This window comes from Python bivittatus, unplaced genomic scaffold, assembly GCF_059951505.1.
Source record: "Python bivittatus isolate LINGU-HERP-01145 unplaced genomic scaffold, Pbiv_v1 ctg000850_np1212, whole genome shotgun sequence".
Taxonomy (NCBI): domain Eukaryota; kingdom Metazoa; phylum Chordata; class Lepidosauria; order Squamata; family Pythonidae; genus Python; species Python bivittatus.
In genome coordinates this window covers 40,613,266-40,633,556 of record NW_028277112.1, presented here as the reverse complement: position 1 = coordinate 40,633,556, position 20,291 = coordinate 40,613,266, and the positions used below count along the sequence as shown (strand labels likewise).

The window sequence follows — 20,291 nt, the reverse complement described above, 5'->3', positions numbered from 1 at the left end:
TAAATGTTAATGAATGATTTATCAAACTGGATAGAGGCAGTTCAGGAAGATAATGTTTGATCTGTAGGAGGGAGGAGATGCTCAGTTATGGATTGGGTTGCAGCTAAATATATTTCCTAAAAGGAAAGCTTAGAGTTTTCCAGTCTTACTCTTTACATATTCATTTAATAGAGATCATTCTGCCAATTCATTTTTTAAGCTTCTTTTGAGCTGACTTTCTCCTGTAAAGATGCAAGAGGCTTTTTAAAGGACGTGACAGTTTGTAGAGAACCTCACTTACCAACATGGAAATGGGGTGAAGTTAAGATTGTATCCAACTCTCTGCTTTCATGAATGTTGGCAGAACATCTCTTTAAAACAGTGTTGTATCCTCACCACCTGGGAGACAACACTCAATCCAGACAATGATACAATATGAAAAAGAGAAGGAAGTGACATTGCAGGCAATTATGCAAGAAATTCAGAAGATTGGAAAGAGGATGGAGAATATTGAGCATAGAATTGAAAAGACAGATGAAAGTATACAACAGATGATGACAAAATATGAGGAGAGATTCAAGAAAATCGAAGATGAAGACATACAAAGAGATAAGAAAATTGGAGATATCGATAACTGACTGAGTGAAGTCGAAAAAGGCAGGAGTGAACTGCTAGGATGGGAAATTGATAAATCAGAATACTATTTGAGATTTCAAAATATAGAGGAAGAAAAAGGTGAAAATCTTGCGGAAACAATGACAGAAATATTGGCAGAAGCATTGGAGATAACTAAAGAGAAGATGACGGATGGGATGGATGAAATCTTTCGTGTTTATACAAGATATGCAATGAGAAATAAACTACCAAGAGAAGTACATATAAGATTTACCAAAAAAACTATTAAGGCACAGATACTTCAGGTGGCAAGAGAGAAAACACTAAAGTACAAAGACAAAGAAATTGTAGTCCTGAAGCAGGTGCCAAGAAGAGTAAGAGACATAAGAAGGCAATATGCATTCCTGACTAAAGAGCTACTCAAAAGAGGAGTAAACTACAGATGGCTGATTCCAGAAGGTCTCCAGTTTACCTGGCAAGAACAAAGACAAAGAGTTGATACAGTCCAAAAAGCAGAGCTATTTTATTTAGAATTTTTCAGAGGAAAAGAAGAAGACATACAAAAGGAAGAATCGTTAATTGAGTTTCAAGAAGAATGTGTTGAAAAAGAAAAAGAAGAAAGTGGGGGAGATGGTGTTCCCAGAGAGCAACGAGAAGTAAGATCTACTAGAGCAATTAAACCCTCGTACAAAGCCTAACATGGAGGAAAGAAAATTGATTACGATCAATAATGGACTTAATTTAGCTACTAAAAGAAGGAAAGTATTTCATAAATTAGAGAAGTTAAAGTTTGATATAATTTGTCTGCAAGAAGTACACATCAAAAAACAACATGAATATTTGCTGCAGCAAAAAAAAATGGGTAAATTATTCACTTCTTTGACACAACGTAAAAAAAGAGGTGTGGTCTTATATATTAGAGATACAATGCTGGCAGAACAAATTTATGCAGATGATGATGGAAGGATTCTGATGGTTGAAATAATAGATAATAATGTTAAAACTCTTTTAATTGCAATTTATGCTCCCAATGACAACCAAGAAGAATTTTATAGGAAATTACATATGAAAATAGTTGAATTGGACTATGTTAATATCTGTATGATGGGAGATTTCAATGGAATAATTAATGATCAATTGGACTACAAAACACAGAAATTGAAAAAGAGAACTAGGAAGACACTGCCAAAATCCTTCCTTCGAATGATAGAAGAAATAGATTTGAAAGATGCATGGAGAGAAAGAAATCCAGCAAATAAACAATACACTTTTTATTCAAACAGACATGCATCTTGGTCTAGAATTGATATGGTATGGATGTCAGCGGACTTATTTGCCAACATTCGAGAAATTGAAATACAAACAAGTACTTGGGCCGACCACAACGCAATGGTAGTTATTTGGAAAGGACAACGGGAGAGATCTAGATGGACTTTAAATAATAGGATATTAAAAGAAAAAGATTTTAAAGAGAAAATAGAGAAAGAACTTACCTTCTTTTTCAATGAAAATAAAAAAGAGGATACATCATTACAGAATCTTTGGGACACAGTGAAGGCTTATACAAGAGGTTTAATAATAGATTATACAAGGAAAAGAAACATAATGCAGAAAAAGACCTTTAAATTATTGGAGGATGACCATAAAAAACTGGAAGAAGAGTTACAGAAATCTCCGCAAAAAAAAGACATTAAAGCTAAAATGGATTTAATTAAACATAAAATGGGATTAATGGAAAAGGAGGAACTAGCACAAAAAATCAGAAGTGCTAAACAGAACTACTTTGAAGATGCAAATAAACCAGGTAGATGGCTAGTTTATAAACTGAGAAAGGAGAGAGAATCAAAAAGGATTAATAAATTGATAAATGAAGAAGGACAGATCTGCTTTGGTAATGAGGACAAGAAAAATATTATACAAGATTACTATGGAAAATTGTATTACCAAGAGAATGTACAACAAGAAGAAGTAAGACAATATTTACAGAAAGCGAAATTACCTCAGATACCTAAAGACATTGAAATAATGTTAGAGGGGAATATAACTATGATGGAACTAACAGAAGCTTTAAAAAAGCAGAATGTTGGGAAAGCTCCAGGTCCAGATGGGCTGCCAGTGGAATTCTACAAAACCTTCCAGGACATATTGAGCCTCCAACTATTGGAAGTTATGAATGAAGTTATGACAAAGAAGAGGATACCTAAAACATGGACTGAAGCATATATTACACTTATACCGAAGGAGGACACTGACCCGTAACAGGTTAAAAATTATAGACCTATATCTCTACTAAATTCAGATTATAAAATTTTTGCTTCAATTTTGGCAGAGAGACTGAAAAGATATTTAAATAATTTTATTCATGCTGATTAAAACGGATTTCTGCCAAAGAGACAAATTAAAGACAACATGAGAGTAATTCTGGACACTCTGGAATACTATGAGGCACATCCTGAAAAGCAAATGGCCTTGATATTTTTAGACGCACAAAAAGCCTTTGACAACGTGAATTGGCGATTTATGTTACTGCAATTGGTACAAATGGGCTTTGGCAAAAAATTTACTCAAGCCATTGAAACAATATATCATAAGCAGACTGCAAAGATCATGATAAACGGAGATTTAACAGAACAGATAGACATAACAAAAGGGACGAGACAAGGCTGTCCACTATCGTCCCTGTTGTTTGTTTTAACATTAGAAGTGTTGAATAGGAATATAAGAGAAGAGAAAGAAATAAAAGGAATGAAGATCAAAAAGGAAGAGTACAAACTGCAAGCCTTTGCAGATGACCTAGTATTTATACTAGAGGACCCATTGGAAACAGCATCTAAATTAATTGAAAAGATAGAAGAATATGGAAAAGTAGCAGGTTTAAAAATAAATAAAGATAAAACAAAGATATTAACAAAGAATATGCTAGCAAGGCGAAAGAAAGAATTGGAAGAAGTTTTAGAAATACAGGTCACAAACAGGGTTAAATACCTAGGGATATATATTACACCAAGATGTAGTACATTGAAGGAGGATAATTATGTTAAACTTAAACGACAGATTGCAACAGATTTGACAAAATGGGAGAACTTACAATTATCAATGATTGGGAGAATATCCACCATTAAGATGAATATATTGCCTAGGATATTATATTTATTCCAGACAATTCCAATTCGTCTAGGGAAAGAGTTCTTTGATGATTTAAATAAAATCGTATTGAAATACATCTGGCAGGGTAAAAAAGCAAGAATAAAGCTTAAACTACTACAAGACGCAAGAGTAAGAGGTGGGTTTGCCTTGCCTAACTGGGAATTATATTATCAGGCGACAAATTTGATGTGGGTAAAGGATTGGATAACTTTAAGAAACAACAGATTACTGACCTTAGAGGGACATGACCTGTTGTTGGGCTGGCATGCTTTCCTATGGTATAAGGGAATGAAAACACAGGGCTATTTTAGAAGGCATTATATTCGAGAGGCATTGTTTTTAAACTGGGAGAAGACAAGAAGACAATATTATTTAAAAGTTCCACGATGGATATCCACTATCGAAGCCTTCTCTTATCCAATAACATATAAAAAGGAACAAACAGTTAGATATACTGAGATATTGAATGAAAAGGGTGAACTTAAAACTATGCAAGCGTTGGAAGAACAAGGTATAAAAATGAATTGGTTTTCATATTTGCAAATACAATCTAGATTTGATAAAGATTTTAAAGCAGAAGGTATCTATGATGAGCTGACTGTTCTAGATAAAATTTTGATGGGTACTGATGAAAAGGTGATTAAAAAACTTTATGGACATTTACTAGAATTTAAAATGGAGGAAGAACAGGTCAAAGAAACAATGATTGCATGGGGGAAAAATTTTGGACATGGAATTGATTTAGAGAAGTGGCAAAAACTATGGTCTCAAAACTATAAAATGACAATGTCAACTGCATATAAAGAAAACTTGTATAAGATGTTTTACAGGTGCCATTTACCCCCAGCGAGGATTGTGAGAATGTATAAGAACAAGTCCGATAAATGTTGGAAGTGTCATCAGATACCTGGTTCATATTACCATATGTGGTGGACATGCCCAGAAGCCAAAAGATATTGGATTAAAATCCACACATGGTTGGAAAAAATGACAAAACAACATATAGACTTTAAACCAGAGACATTTTTACTGGGAATTATACTGGAAACATAGTAAAGAACTGAAATATCTGATTGTAAATGTTTTGACAGCGGCTAGAATTGTATTTGCTAAGAATTGGAAGAATGAAAAAGTACCTATGCAGGAGGAAGTTATTAAGAAAATTATGGAATGTGCTGAGATGAGTAAATTGACATTTGAAATTAGAGAGCAAGAAGACAAACAATTTTATATGATATGGGATTTGTTTTATCAATGGTTGGACGAAAAGATATAGTAATTAAATAGATTAGGAAATTATATAATAGAAACTCGATAAATTGATATAAATTACTATATATATATATATATATATATATATATATATATATAATCAATGGATAAAAATGATACAAATCTTATAATGAAAGCTTGTGTTATAGATAGACTAGTAACAAATGAATAATAATTGATAACTGATAAATATATAAATATATGTTGGATAGATAATATGAGACTCTATATAAATGGTGAGTGAAGACCATGAAAGGATGGCACAAATGATTGGTAACTGGCTGACACACGGTTTAAAATGGAAGATGGTTTTTATGTTTTTTATGCTCTTGTTTGTTTGTGTTTGTTGTAAAAAACAACAACAAAAAAAGTGTTGTAAATTGCTTTTAGTGTCTAATTATGGAATTAGTATTTTAAATGGTATTATTGTTTTGATTTGTTTTGTATGAACTTGAAAGGCAGCATAGTAATGTGTAAGTTGATTAATATATTACTTAGGTTAAATAATTAAAAATAGAAGCAATGAATACCTGTGTATTTTTGTTATAAATTCAAGATTGCAAACCATGTGAGGTCACCTCATCTCATATTTAAAGGGATGTTCTTGACATTCCCTCATACTTAAAATTTCAAGTTTTTTCCCCATTATTTTACATACAAAAAATAAGGAAAAAAAAAAACTTCAATGAAAAAACTTCTGCAGTGAAATTTTCCTTTTGTACATTACATGAAAGAACTGATGGAAATCAATAAACTGTTTATATCTGATCAAATTGTCCACAGTAAACAAAATGCAAGTATCATTAAATAATGTACATTATCCTAAGTTAAGAAATTTGAACAAAGTATTATAATGTATAATTATATTTGATTTCTATCTTTAACTATTAGTATTTATAAAAATCATTCATTGTAGGGTTTTGCAGCATCATATTTGGATTTTTGATTACTTTTTATTTTAAGAAAACATCAAAATAAAAAAATTTAAAAATGAAATTATAAAAAAGAAAAACGTAAGTAACGTGAGTAACACTCTCCCCCATCAAAGTCTGTGTCTGTGATCTTGAGGAGAAATACATTTTAAAGATTCATATTCAATATTTCTACTCAGAATTACATTTATATAAGTAAAGATAATTGTGAGCCTTTCTTCAATAGTGATTCTTAGCATAACTGAGTCCTTGCTTTTTTAATATAATGTCTTGCTTGAAATAAAGAAATCAGGACTATCTGGTTTAAAAACTGGTTGATGGTAGTTGGAGAATATTTTGAGGGTACTTGTTTGGCTGATGGATAGCCAATGCATTGGTTTTTTTGGTAACCAAGATGGAATTTCTGACCAATCTTTTTGCAAAATATTTTCATTAGTAACAGGTTTTCAACCATTAACCAGATTTCTAACGCTGTTTTGTATGTTCCAGTTCTTGCATTAAATAAACGTATTCTTGTGATTAAAAAATGACTGAGAAATGGGACAACAGTGATGAGGGGTTGAAAATTATTTCAACTTTTCTCAAACTTCTTAAGTAAATTGTGAGAACTTATATTAATTACTTGATGCAAAAGGAACGGTATTGACCTAACTACTAAGGAGTTCAATATTAATCAAATCTGTATCCATTGAACAAAGTAAATTCAAAAAGGAAAGCTGTAGCTGCAAAAAACATTGTCCCAGCAATGTTTTTGAGAGTGAGCTCTGTGAACCCTCAGCCTCAGATAATGACTGGTGGTAAGATTATTGAAGAACCTCTGGAAGTACATCTACTGTAATTGACTCCTTTGGAATTCTGCCAGGAGGAGAACAGGACAGTATAATAAAGAGATTAGACAAAATCAGAATACACTGCAAATTCTGTGAGGTTTGCACCACTGATTTAGTCTCTTCCACCTCCCTACTTGGATGCAACAATTGTAATATATCAAACCCTCCTCTATTACATTTGGGATTACACAGCAGAATGGAAAACAAAAAAGAAAGCTCAGTTAGATCCAAGTTCTAAAGATGACCAGCCTTTAGCAATTGGAGTTGATCATACTGCACATATTTCTAATGTCTATACTGGATTTGTATTAAAATTTGAAATACAGGAAGGAAATGATAACCCTCTCAATTCAGAACTGATATTTTTCAACTTATTAAGCATTCTGACCAAGGCCCAAGTACAAATTATTACTGTCCCAAGGGCTGAAATATCAAATAAGGGAGATGTGCTGCCCATCTCTGTCTTTAGTGATTGTATTTCAAGTTGTTTTAAGTCTTACAGTTCTGATAAGTTATCATTGCACTTAGACCTCTGATAAATCTTAGTCTAGGGACTGTTGAAGGAGCCCAGGAAGAGTGTCAGATAATGAATACCCCCCTCCCTTTACAATCTGATTGACTTTTGGCATCCTTCAATCTCTCTTGATTATATCATGGAATGTTGCTGGGTGGTCTGCCAAGTTAGATGACTGAGCCTTTTTAAATTAAGTGAAAAATATTATCTTATTCTTTTACAGGAGATATGGATATATATATATATATATATATATATATATATATATATATCCCTTTTACACACTCATGCCATGATTAATGAAGCATCATTTATAGCATTATAGCATTTATAGTATAATATAAGCATCAGTTATAGCATTTAAGGAAACTAGACCCCTTTTAGGTTTAGTTATTCAGATTAGTTTTATAGATTTAATGCTTATAACTCTGTTATATATCATTTACTGTACTAATAGTTGCATGGGTCCTAATAGTTGTATGGATCCTTTATCTGTATCCACTGAACAATGTAAATTCAAAAGGGAAAGCTGTAGCTGCAAAAAACATTGTCCCATCAGTGTCCTATTTTATTTTGCTATGTACTATAAAGTTTCACTCTCTTTCTGTCTAATCCTAAATTTTAATATTTATGTAAAGTGTTTACTGTGAAGAAAGCCTAAAATTAACAGAGAAGAAGACAATAACCACATGTGCGTCATGACTTCAGGATGCAACTGTGACTTAATGTACATGCAACAAATATGGTCATGAAAGTACTAAGTTGCATCCTTTGTGTGATGACATCAAGATACACATGTTTTTGATGCCATTACAGTGTGTTACAGATGCCAGTGATACTGGGGCAGCCAAATAACTTTATTTGCTTAATTAACTGGAAGCGTCATGAAGGCTACAACATTTGCTACTTTCTTTGGACACCATTGCTTTAAAAAACATGCTTTTTTAAACACTTCAGTTTTACATATTTCCAAGTCAATATGAAGCCCAAAAGAAAAAAAGCAGCTTTGTACAAAGAAAAATAAATTCTGTTTACTATCCATCTGTTTATATCACTAGCCTGAAACTGTACAGATTATGTGGCATTTTTACCTTCTCTTAGGCCAGAGTGATCCAGAAATCCAACCAGCTCTTTACATTCTAAACTAGAAATGAGTCTTGCATTGAGGGATTTACTTATAAGTAAGGAAGTATACATCTAAAGTTGTATTGAACAACTCTAGATGGAAGCAAATTTCCAAATATTTTATATTTTAAAATATCTGGGGCAGAAGATAAGAACATTCTGATGAAAAAAGCAAGGATTCAATCTGAAGATTTAATATTGTTTGGCAATAACATTTCTTTTTCTTTTCATTTCAAAATAGTATACCAGTAATTATATTCTTCTCGATAATAAAATATTATGATGCAATTGCTGCAACTTAAATTTGATTGTGTATTTTTTTAGAATTGGATTTTCAGTCAAAATGGTATTGTTATTGGATGGGAATCAGCAAAGTCCCTGGAGTTTTAATGTATGATAACAGTTTAATCATTACAGTATTAATGAAAGAAGCAACAGGTGATTATCTTGTTTTGCTATCAGAGAGGGATTATTTGCTGATTGTTTGTATGGCCCCCCCAAGGAAGTATCACAACCGTCTTCCTTACCCATAAGGCTACAGCTACAGAGACAGAAAAATGTGGTCTCCTTCCATATAAAGATGAAAAAGGTTATAAAAGATATTAAAATTACTTTAAATATCAAACTGGATTCAGCTGACAACAGAATATTTGTTGTACGGTAGTGTTTGTGCTGGCCTAGAAACCAGAAGACTCTGAGGTCTAGTCCTGTCTTAGGCATGAAAGCTGGCTGGGTGACTTTGGGTCAGTCACTCTCTCTCATCTCACAGGATTGTTGTTGTGGGGAAAATAGGAGGCAAGAGTATTAGATATGCTTACTGCCTTGAGTTGGCCAAAATATATAAAAAAGGTGGGATAAAAATCTAATCCTCATCATCATCACTGGAAGATTGTTGATATATCTATAGCTGATTCAATAAAGTCTCATAAGACTAAATAATGGACTTCAAATCTCCATCCTGTTGGTTCAGTTTATGTATGGTAGGAATTCCAGAACAAAATCGGTTGTCTTTATGAAAGTGTTAATATGTGAAGTATTATCAGTCAACCAGTCAATCTTTATTTTGATCAATGTCCAGCATAAAACAGAGGCAGTCAGATAAACAATGAATAAAGAACATCATCACAGGTGACATCCTAGATATGTATATGTAATAGTTTAACAAAACAATATTACTACTAACGTTATACACCAAAAGCTAAAATCCTAATACAATTTAAAACTAAAAGTATGTCCCTAATCAAAAGTTAAACATTGAAATATGGGAAAGCATGTTACAATAGTGACACTAAAATTCTGAATTTAAAACTGCTACATATGGTCAAGGGGGAAGTGTAAATCCCCTTGGCAGTATGTATATAGCAATAGAATCCTTTATCAATCATCTACTGATGTCTTTGTTTCAGTTAATGAGTGACCACAGTCAAAGGGTTTCGCCTCCCACCTAATTATGTGAAGTATTAGCTCTGCCAAGAGATTAGGAGCTAAATATTCAGAGTCCATTGCATTTCTGCTTCTCCTTTCACTCAAGTGATAAACTTTGGCCATTTATTGCAGAGTTTCTCAGATCTGCCGTGATGGATGATATCTGAAAAAAGCTGATCTATTGGTATCATTGAATGAAGAAATAACTCCCCGATTAAGTTATTCCCATGTTATACTAAGGAGTTCCAACAAAGTAGAAAGTATTTTATTACAACAAAATTTTGACTTGTGAGTTTCAACATTTTATTAGGTAGGATGACCAGATCTGGGCTGCAAAAATCTAGATCACCTCTAGATGAGAGGAAAGAGATACAGAAAACTTTAATTTGGTTGCTATCTCCTGGTCATCCAGATTTTTGCACCCAAAATTTTATAGCCCAATAGGAGGAATCCAGATATATTTGTTCCAAATATTTGGGGAAAGTCCAGGAATCCTTACATAAAATAATTTCCAACAGCTGAAAAAAAAAATCTGACTATCTTAAGTCCTGCTAGATGACATTGCTTAATTGATGGGACCCAAACAAGCTGACTTTCCCTCTGACCCTACAAGAGGCAGATGGCCCTTCAGAAAGATACCTAGGTCATGTAGGGCTTTACAGATAATAACCAGCACCTTGTATTGCACTAAGAAGCTTACTGGTAAATAGTGCAGCTCATGATGCCGAAGTGTTATGTGGGCATAGCAAGGCCTGCCCATCACTACTCATGCCACCACATTATGGGCCAACTGAAGCTTCCAAGTTGGTCTTCAAGGGCAGCCCCATGTAGAGCATATTGCAATAGTCTACCCACAAGATAGCCAAGCAATGAATGACTCTAAGGAGAGCCTCTCCATCCAAGAACGAGTGTGACTGGCAGACAAGTCAAACCTGTGCAGAGGCCTTCCTGGCCATAGCTGTTACCTGCTCATTGTGCAGGAATACACCCAGATTACACCCCAACCCAGAATTGGGGAGTATGCTCCATTGGGGACCAAAGCTGGAAAACCCCCAGAATCAGGAGGTTAAAGTACCCACAGCCACTTGGTCTTGCTACAGTTAAACTTGAGCCCATCCAAACTTCAACAGCCTCCAAGTGCTGTGATAAGACCTTGACAGCATGAGTTGGTCAACCAAGCATTGAGATATAAATTTAACAAACAAACAAACAAACAAACAACTTAGTATTATCTGGATACTGAGCCAATAGATGATCTCTCCCATGTAGATATTAAATAAGGCATGTCAAGCTTTGTGATACCCCACAAATTAAGGTCTTCAGACTCAACCTAAACCTCCCCTCCAAGCACTGACTGGAAGCAAACCAGCAAAGAAAGGAGGAGAACCATTGTAACATCATGTTATCCCCTCCCCTCCCCTCCCCTCCCCACAGCTTATCCAAAAGGATATCATGATCGATGATATCAAAGGCCACTGAGGCATTAAGAATAGCCAGGACTGATGTATCACTACCATCCACCACAACTCATTGAAAAGCAATCAGTACTATGTCTGTACTATGTGGAAGCCTCACACCTGACAAAATGGTCCAGATAGAGCTTCTTCCAGGGCCCTCTGCAACTGTAATCTAGTAACCTTCTCCAGAGATTGAAGAGTGGATGAATCATCATCATCATCATCATCACCACCACCACCACTATCATCATCATCACCATCATCATCAGGACAATTGGGTCCAGTGATGGCCACTTGAGGAGAAGGCACCTCACTGCCTTCTTCAAGACAAAGCAGCCTTCACCAGCCAGGCAGGACAATGATTTAACAAACAGGTGGCTGGGTTAACCATGCCAGGATCCTGTTCACTTCCTCAGGGGTTATATGGATCAAATTAGTCCCAACAAACAAGACTGTGCCTTTGACACCTCAACCAGACGTCTGGTCAAAGTCCAATTCTGAGTGGTTTTATTCACTAAATGCTTAGAATATCCTTCACAGCAACTCAGAAGATGGTCCTGAGGCCTGACCAAGGAATGAGTCACCTGAAAAAGGGCTGCTGGTCAGCTTTCAGTAGACACAGTAAGAGCAGGGAAATAATTATGTTTTGCTGTTCTTGTCACTACAATGTAATGCCTAATATTGGCTTCTACATGTACTCAATTGGGTTAATTCTTCATCTTCTTCCTACAGTGCTCTAGGCATCTCCACTGAAATTTCATCCCCCAGAGCTCCTCAGAAAACCAAAGAGCCCCTGGGATTGAAGTAGTAATCTGGCAATCCCTGTTGAGTGAGAAATAATCTGGTCTCTGCTAAAAATGAATTTAGTAAGTTGCATGTCACTAAATCAAAATGTTTATTATATTATACCAGACAATGCTAATGGAAAAGAAGTCTAGTAAGTTAGTGGTTTTCAGCTTAAATAAGTTAATATGACATTGCCTATTTTATTATTATAGACATAGGAAGATATATATTGGTAGCTCTCATTCTCTCTGGACTGGTTATCTGCAATTGCTAAAGGCTAGACCTTGGTATATGCATTAAATTTTTACACACACACACACACACACACACACACGCATGCATGCATTTAGGTCTTGTTTTTTTAAAAAAATACTCTGAACTGTATAGTTCCTATCTCTCATGAACAAATCGTATGACCTTCCCTTTCCTTCCCCTTTCTTTGAAAATGAGACTACCACAGTTCTCATAGGACCTGATTAGTAATCTCATTTTGATTCTTTGTCCTCAGAAAATTGTGACTACTATGAAAGTGGAGAAGGTTCCTGACAGTTTTCCAGCTGATAGGTACATGCTTATTTTCTATTCTGTTGAGGTACATGAGCAACTATGGGGAAGCATATGGGACAAATGATGCATGCGTGACAAGTTCATAACTACAGTGTTGGTGAAATGATATCATTAAGTCATGATGATGTCATCATGGTTTGTTATGGCTATTAGGTTTTTTAGAATATTCCCTTACCCTTTAGTTTCAATAAGGAAAATATTACGGTCCTTTAACAAGGGAAGGATCTAACTATCTGGTCTAATGATAGCATGCGTTTCTTAAAATATGTGGTATAGTGCTTCTAATCAGTGTTAGTTGGATATAATGTAATATAATGTTTGATATTCTCCATGTCTTACTAACATTGCTGCCCAAGCTAATACATTTCCATTTTTCAAACTATTGTGTCCTGCTTCCTTTCTAGGCATACTTGTTTAATATTCATGACTGCTCAATCCAGCAGTCTTTCTATCTCTCCTTTTTTTCCTGTTAACAATGTTCAGCCCAACAATGTGAACTTGTTGTTCATTTTAACAATTACACATTTGAAGGCACAATATCAGACTTCTTCAGATCAACCACGCTGCTGTTGATTGCAGAAAATCTGATCACGCTCATGATCATTCCATATACATTATACTATAGGTTCACTGGTTTAATAATAGGCATGGGGAAAATACAGGTAAAGGATAAAAGTCACTATTAGAGGAGGGAGAGGTAATATGGAAAACCATGCTATATCTGTTTTGGTATTTGCATGCAAGGAATTTGCTAGAGGAAAACATGGTAGTGGAAGGAAATCATAGGACTGGAGTGTCACAGAGAGCAATTACTATTCACTATATTGTAGCCCCATGAAACAATCTGTGCTTATTGGATGTGAATAAGCACTTCATTTATTGATCAGAAGCCAGCAGAATTAACTACTATTAAAGCAGAATAAGCTCATATCAGAGGAAAGCAACCTGTCAATCTTATGCTGGCTTATGATCTTTTCCTCTTTTTCCAGGTTCCGGGGTCTTGCCTGCATAGGGGTCCTGTAGGTTGATCTTGTGCCTACGTTCTTCTCCTTCCCTGAATTGTGGCTCTTGTAGGCAATGCCTTCTGCTTGCCCGCATATAAGATCCTGGGGGCAGCGCTTGCTGATGGCCTGAAGAAAATAGCCTCATTTTTAACAAGTAATCCAGTTTTTAATGGCTTCTCTAAACTGAATAGGGCACTGAAAGAAAGTCAGTAGCTGTGAAAATACAAATAAATGCTTATAAAATCTTATGCCAGCAGTGAACTTATGAATATATGAATTGATACTAAAGGCTTTGATTCTCTGTTTTATGTACAATATATTAATATGAATTAGCACTTCAAATTGGCATGGCTGTGTTTGTCATAATAAATGTGCTGTATAATGTATGCTTATAATGCTTTAAAGAAAAGTAAATAAAATAACAGAAAAATAAAATGAATGAAAACATAGGGAAAATATTGATACCAGTGGCATCAAGAAAAAGCCAACCTATAATTTTTTGAATTAATCTTTAGAGATGGAGATTTTTAAAAGAAAATTACTTTCCATAGAGTCTCAAATATGAAATGGTTTCCAAGGGTCTTATTTTACAGTTTTTAACCAAAACCCAAAGCTTTTCTATAACAAATGATCCCTTCACCTGTTTGTGAAGCCACTGTCTTTGCTATGCATATTTTCAATATTTTTATCAATTCCTTTATAATTGGAATCATTCTAAAGTGATGTGTTTTGCCTTGATATCTTGCAGCTACCCACACAGTATTTGAGAAAACTTCCTTGAATCATGCACAAGCATGTTCTCAAAGTATTTCAAGATTCTTACATTTTAAGATTTTTTGGGGGAGGGGGATTCTGATTGATGGGCAGAGTTAAATGTTGAATATCTTATTTTAGACACATTTCTGGAGTTTATTTTCCTAGTCATAAATGGAAAATAGATACAAAATATAATAACATAAATGAATATGGAATTGTATGATAAGCATCATAGCTATCAGTAGAAATGTTTTTACTTATGTGTTTAAATTATTTGCAGAGGGATTGTTATTGTTGATGCTGTTGTTATATTCTAGTAGGTTTAATAGACATTTGTTTAGAATGAGTTTTCTTCATTAAAATATTATTGGAATGTAAACCTAAGATTAAATAACAACATTTTTCTGAGTTTGTTAATTCACTTAAGTTTTGTAGTAATAGCCAAAAATTGTTATTCCATTTGGATAATTGGGGACCTCCTATAGTTTTATACCTAATCACTTAAGTAATGTTCTTCACAAAAGTACAATAAACAACTGTAAGATAGTAATGAAATGTATAAAATATGTAACCAGTCGTACAATTTGGGAAGCCTGGCTATTCATCTTAACATGGCTTCTCATAAGATAATGGATATACTATAACACATTCAAATTAGGAATTATCCCTGGTTACTGTTAAAGCTTGGGTAAAGTTTTAAAGTTTATTTAAAAATGGATACCAAAATGAATGTATAATAAGTTACACTCCTTAATGGCATTGTGCTCCTTAACACAGATGACAATATCCAGAAAATAATAATTATGCAGACCACTTCCAGCAATGTTTTCCCCTTACTGTGAGTTCCATATCTTCCTCTTCTTTTTCTTTTACTGTTTTCTCTGCTTCTTCTGGTTCTTTTTCTTGCAAATGGATCTCTTGAGCCTGAGACATGTAAGGCATATCATCTTTGTTTTTGAACTCCAAGCTGAGAATTGAAGGAGGAAGTAGAATTCCTAGAATTACCTAAATCAATAATAACGATAACAATGATCATCACAATTAACAGATTATGGTTATGCCAGTTGCTCTTTTTGTTTCTTATTACACATGCTCTTTAGGCATCTAAGAATCAGACATTTGGGCATGTAAGTTTCAAAAGAGTGTAGGTATTTTGTGGGCAATGGCAAGAATAAAATCAATAACTGACCGCTTAGTACCCTGTAAAGCAAGGTCCTTCAAGCTTTAAAATGAGTTGGCCACCCACCTTTTTAAAGTGCAAAGATATATAGCTGTTCTCTATTTTTAGGAACAGAACAGAGCCCAGTAAATACTTTATATTATATTTACATGCTAATTTAACATACAAACTTCCCCTTAAGTTTTACACTTAAAACAATCCTGACCTTTAGACTTGAGTTTTTACGCATCCGGAGCCTCCCCATCCACATGTCTGTGAGTAGCATTTGGCTACACGTGTGTGCAATGAAATCCCGATGCTTGGCTGCCACTGCGAGTTGCAGGCATGTGGCATTGCTCCAGTTCTTCAACTCATATGTTAGGAGTTTCATAGCCAGCTGCTCATCCTGCTTGTAGGATTGGTCCAGCAGCTCCACTGCCAGCTGGCCAAAATCCCTGCAAGAAAGGCCCTTTTATTGGCTTGTGAATCTGTTACTGTACATGGAATCTAAACAATTGTTAACAGCTACTTCTGCAAAGATTGCATCGCACACTGGCACACTTGGCTAAGATCCTGAGAGCACTTGCAGGCACTGTACTTCAGTTACAATAGTTAAATCTCTTGATTTCAATTTTGTTAGGAAGCCGCAGCTTCCAGTTGCCTACTATCCTCTCCATGTTACTAATCTGCTTACTTCTGATCTAGTTTGTATTAGATATCTGTGAGAGAATCACATTTCCAATAATGAAAGTATAGTGTAATTTAACCAAGCTTTCTGATTATAGGGATGTCTGGAATTCAGTTTTGCATCTTTTTTTAAAATCCAATTCCTGTCTGATGCTCTGGTATTTGTGGACATAATGAGGGATTGGATGTGGCTGAACAGACTGAGTTTCATATGAAACAAGATTCCAATAATGATAAAATATGCTTGTCTTGGCAGAACTTATTACTTAGATATGTGCATGCCTGTAGTAAGAATACTCATAACAGCCATTCAGCATGCCTTGGTTTATCAGTCCATAAATGGCATCAGCTGCCACTTATAACTTTATAATATCAAGGTTAAACTATGCTCTATATAGGGCAGCTTTTCAATGGACCAACATGTAATAGAAACTCCCTGATAGGGCTATTTGGGCTTTAGACCAGGGTTCCAGCATCTTTGCATCAGCTTTGCATTATTTTTTGACCAATAAAACCTGACTCTTTATGGATAACTGGAAGATTGATTTCTCATGTTCATAACAACAATCTTTGTTATGATTGTTTTCCCTTTTGCATGGCTAGGCACCAAATTCTAGCAGTAAAGTCCTATAAGCAGATATTCTCAATGACTATTTGAAATGGCTTGGCTTAGAAGTATTATTCTGGTCTACAAGGCCAGCCCACTGAGCACTGGGCTTCAAGTGAAATATTTATTTCTCTTGCAAGCCTTTCCCTCATCTATGAGAGTGTCTGCAGACATTCCAAGTGGGAGCCCTCATACCAACACTGTTCACACTGCCCAGTGTTTTCTCCTAGGATTTGAAAAGCATTATAAGACTTCTGGTTTAATCAGCCCAATAATAAAAAGAAGTAAGGCTATTTTATCGAGATTCTGGGCAATACAAAATAAATGACATAAAAGTAACATTCATGAATGGCTCAACCTGGAGTTGTGATTTAGTTCCTGAGATATGTCATCCACCATATCATTTTCAGATGCTTCATGGGCCATTGCTTTGCAAAGTTTACAGGCTACCAAAGCCTTAGCCATGGCTTCCTCTCCATGTTGCCAAAAGAAAAGAGCCATCTTCTGGCGTTTCATCAGCACAGCCCACACCATCAGCTCATGAAATGGGAAAGGGAAATGGTTAATCTCAGGATCATCTAGGTCTATATCCACTTCCTCTTCTCGTTTCTTAGTGGTCTTTCTTCCCCTCCGTAGTGGAACATCATCCTGATGAGCATAGAAAAATGTTGTTAGGCTAAAGTAGCTTTAGCAATATAATGCCATTCTTAAAAGACATTAAACTTGATTCTTTGCTATAGCTGCACATGTTTCCTATAACCTTTAGTTTACCGGGATCTAATTACTCATTCATACAGATCAATCAATCACTCTCACTCTCTCTCTAAATTTCCTTGCAATGATCATGCCTAATGGCTTTTGAAATTGTATAAATTACCTTTAATTTATTTCACAGCAATAATTTAGAGATATACTTCAAAACAGCAATTAAGCACACCAAAAATACTGGTCTAGTATGCCCAGTGCTGATTTAATATCACTGGGAAAATCACTTTCAAGATCCTGGTGCATTCTCATCTAAATATAGAAATTTTAATAATATTGATTTAACAATTACTTCTCTGAGAATTTTTCAACGAGTTTTTTTTTAAAGAAAGCTTGCAATAACATTATATTTTTCTATGCTGACTCTTATCTAATACTTCTAATGTCCATAGTTGTTTCCAAATACAGATAATTAGTGCATTATTCACTAAAACTATGAAATTTTACAAGAAGTCTTTAAATAAACTTTTTTGCCGCTTTCCCATAATTACACATACGAATATACACAGTGTCATAGATGAAAATTGACTTTCTTTATGATCTATCTTGTAAACATGTATTATTTTGCTGCCAGGATTTAGAGATATTTTAGGTATGCCTGATATTCTAGGCATGTCCAGTGGGATATCTGATTTCATTTCCATCCTTCCTTGTCTTTCTCCTCCTCCTTCCCTCCTCTATGGTGGGGAAAGAAGTTCTGCTCAAAATCTTAAATCACAAGCCTCTTTGAGTACATAGAACTAGTTACTGGTTCTTTTGATTCATGTAAGTGATGTGTGAATCATCGTCCTGAATACAGTGGAACCTCGGTTTACGAACTTAATTTGTTCCGTGACTCTGGTCGCACCCCGAATTGGTCGCACCCCGAAGGAAATTTCTCCATAAGGTTCAATGTAATTACCGTTAATCCATTCTGGTGTGGAGGACAGGGAGGCGGCTATTGCTTGGAGGGAGAGTCCCCCTCCCTACGACCACGTGTCAGGGGCAGAAAATGGCTGCGGACCACGTGTCAGGGGCAAAAAAATGGCTGCGGACCACGTGTAAGGGACGGAAAAATGGCTGTGGACCATGTGTCAGGGGTGGAAAATGGCCGCGGACCACGTGTCAGGGGCGGAAAAATGGCCGCGGACCGTGTCATGAGAGGGAAAATGGCCGCGTATCCTGTTCATACCCCGAGGCGGAGTTCGCAAACCGAGGTAAATTTTTGCGGCCAGAGCTGGTCGTAACCCGAAAAGTTCGTTAACAGAGGCGTTCGTAACCCGAGGTACCACTGTATATTTTGTTCTGATGTAAAGGTTTATATAATGTCATTAAAATGGGTGACCTGCCACTTACCTCCATTCCCAGAAGTTTTAGGGCTTTGGGCTGTTGGTAAAAAGAGAAAAGAATAATGCTATACATAACTTTTCAATAAAGCGCAGGGACTAACTAAAAACCTACCCTATTCATCAGTTATTTTTCTGATTCCACATGCACATTTTACAATTCTCTTGATATTATTAGTGTAACTGTTTTCACATTTTTCCATAACTGCTTTGGAAAAATGCACAAAGATTCCAAAGTTAGTTAAAGAAAAGTAAACTTTCCTTTAACAACTGAGAAGCATGTGGACTCTTATGTTTGACTACTTTGCTACATTTTTTCTGGCATCCAGCTTTATTCCAGCATTTTAAACTTTTATGCAAGAACTGCAGACATTGCCCCCTCAACCCCCAGAAAGGCCTGAAAGGATATTCTAAGTTTCCTACATGTTAGGAACTGAATGAGATGTCAGCAGCATCCTTTTTCACTTTGATTCAGACAGAGCAGTATCTTGCATCTAATGCTTAACCTCTTGCATCTCTTCAGCATTGTGGAGCTATAACAATGTTATAACAATGTTATAACAATGTTAAAGTTGTTGGATGCACATGTAATACATCTAATGTAAAGGATGAAGCTGTGTCAGCCCTTTCAGATAGCCCAGGGCAGGAAACAGACACCACAGGAACGACTATAACTCTCTTTATTGTTACAGGGCATAATAGCAGAATCTTGAAAGCCTTTCCTTTCCCTCCCTCTTACACCCAAGAGAATCAAGGTGGACCAACCTTGGGTTTATTTCTCACTCCCTCCTCCCATTCCTGAGAGTTTATTCCTCCCAGGCCTAAGCTGATGTTTTCACAATAGCTGCTACATATTTTCTTCAAGGCTGTTTCCATACTCCTCTACCGGCTATTTAATGAAAAGAGTAGAGGAAGCAGGGACAAGGAACAAGTTGAGGGGTTTCTTGACATGACACAAGAAGGAGGGAGGAGCTGAACTGGAATGTCAGATCAACCTACTTCACAGGGTTGTTGTTGTGGGGAAAAACACATAAGGAAGTGATATGTATGCTGCCTTGAGTTCCTGAATGAAAGGAAGGACATAAATCAATCAAGCAAAGGAATGGTTAGGAAAGAGATGTATTTTTGTTACAGGCCGTGTGTTTTTGGTATGTACTATAGGTTCAGAGTGAAACAGGGTGTGTAACAGAAATAAATAATCTAAGTGTGTATGTGATTGAGGCAGGGAGTGTAGGAGATGACTTTAAATTAGAAAAGGAATGAGCTTTGAGTAAGTGTATTCAAAGGAATGGATTTGTTCATGGAATGAGCTCAGAACACACCTTTTTCTTGTACTGAA

The 20,291-nt window shown here is 35.5% G+C and overlaps 1 protein-coding gene across 1 annotated transcript in view; it reads right to left on the bottom strand.

The window, feature by feature from the left end:
- Positions 1-20,291, bottom strand: part of LOC103054598 (transient receptor potential cation channel subfamily M member 3) — a 78,405-nt gene that overhangs the window by 38,655 nt on the left and 19,459 nt on the right. The window contains exons 7-11 of the mRNA XM_088130197.1: positions 18,963-18,992; positions 17,221-17,510; positions 15,795-16,023; positions 15,247-15,414; positions 13,654-13,779 (exon numbers count right to left, since the gene is read on the bottom strand). Coding sequence (XP_087986323.1) covers positions 13,654-13,779; positions 15,247-15,414; positions 15,795-16,023; positions 17,221-17,510; positions 18,963-18,992 — 843 coding nt within the window. The remainder of the gene's footprint in view (positions 1-13,653; positions 13,780-15,246; positions 15,415-15,794; positions 16,024-17,220; positions 17,511-18,962; positions 18,993-20,291) is intronic.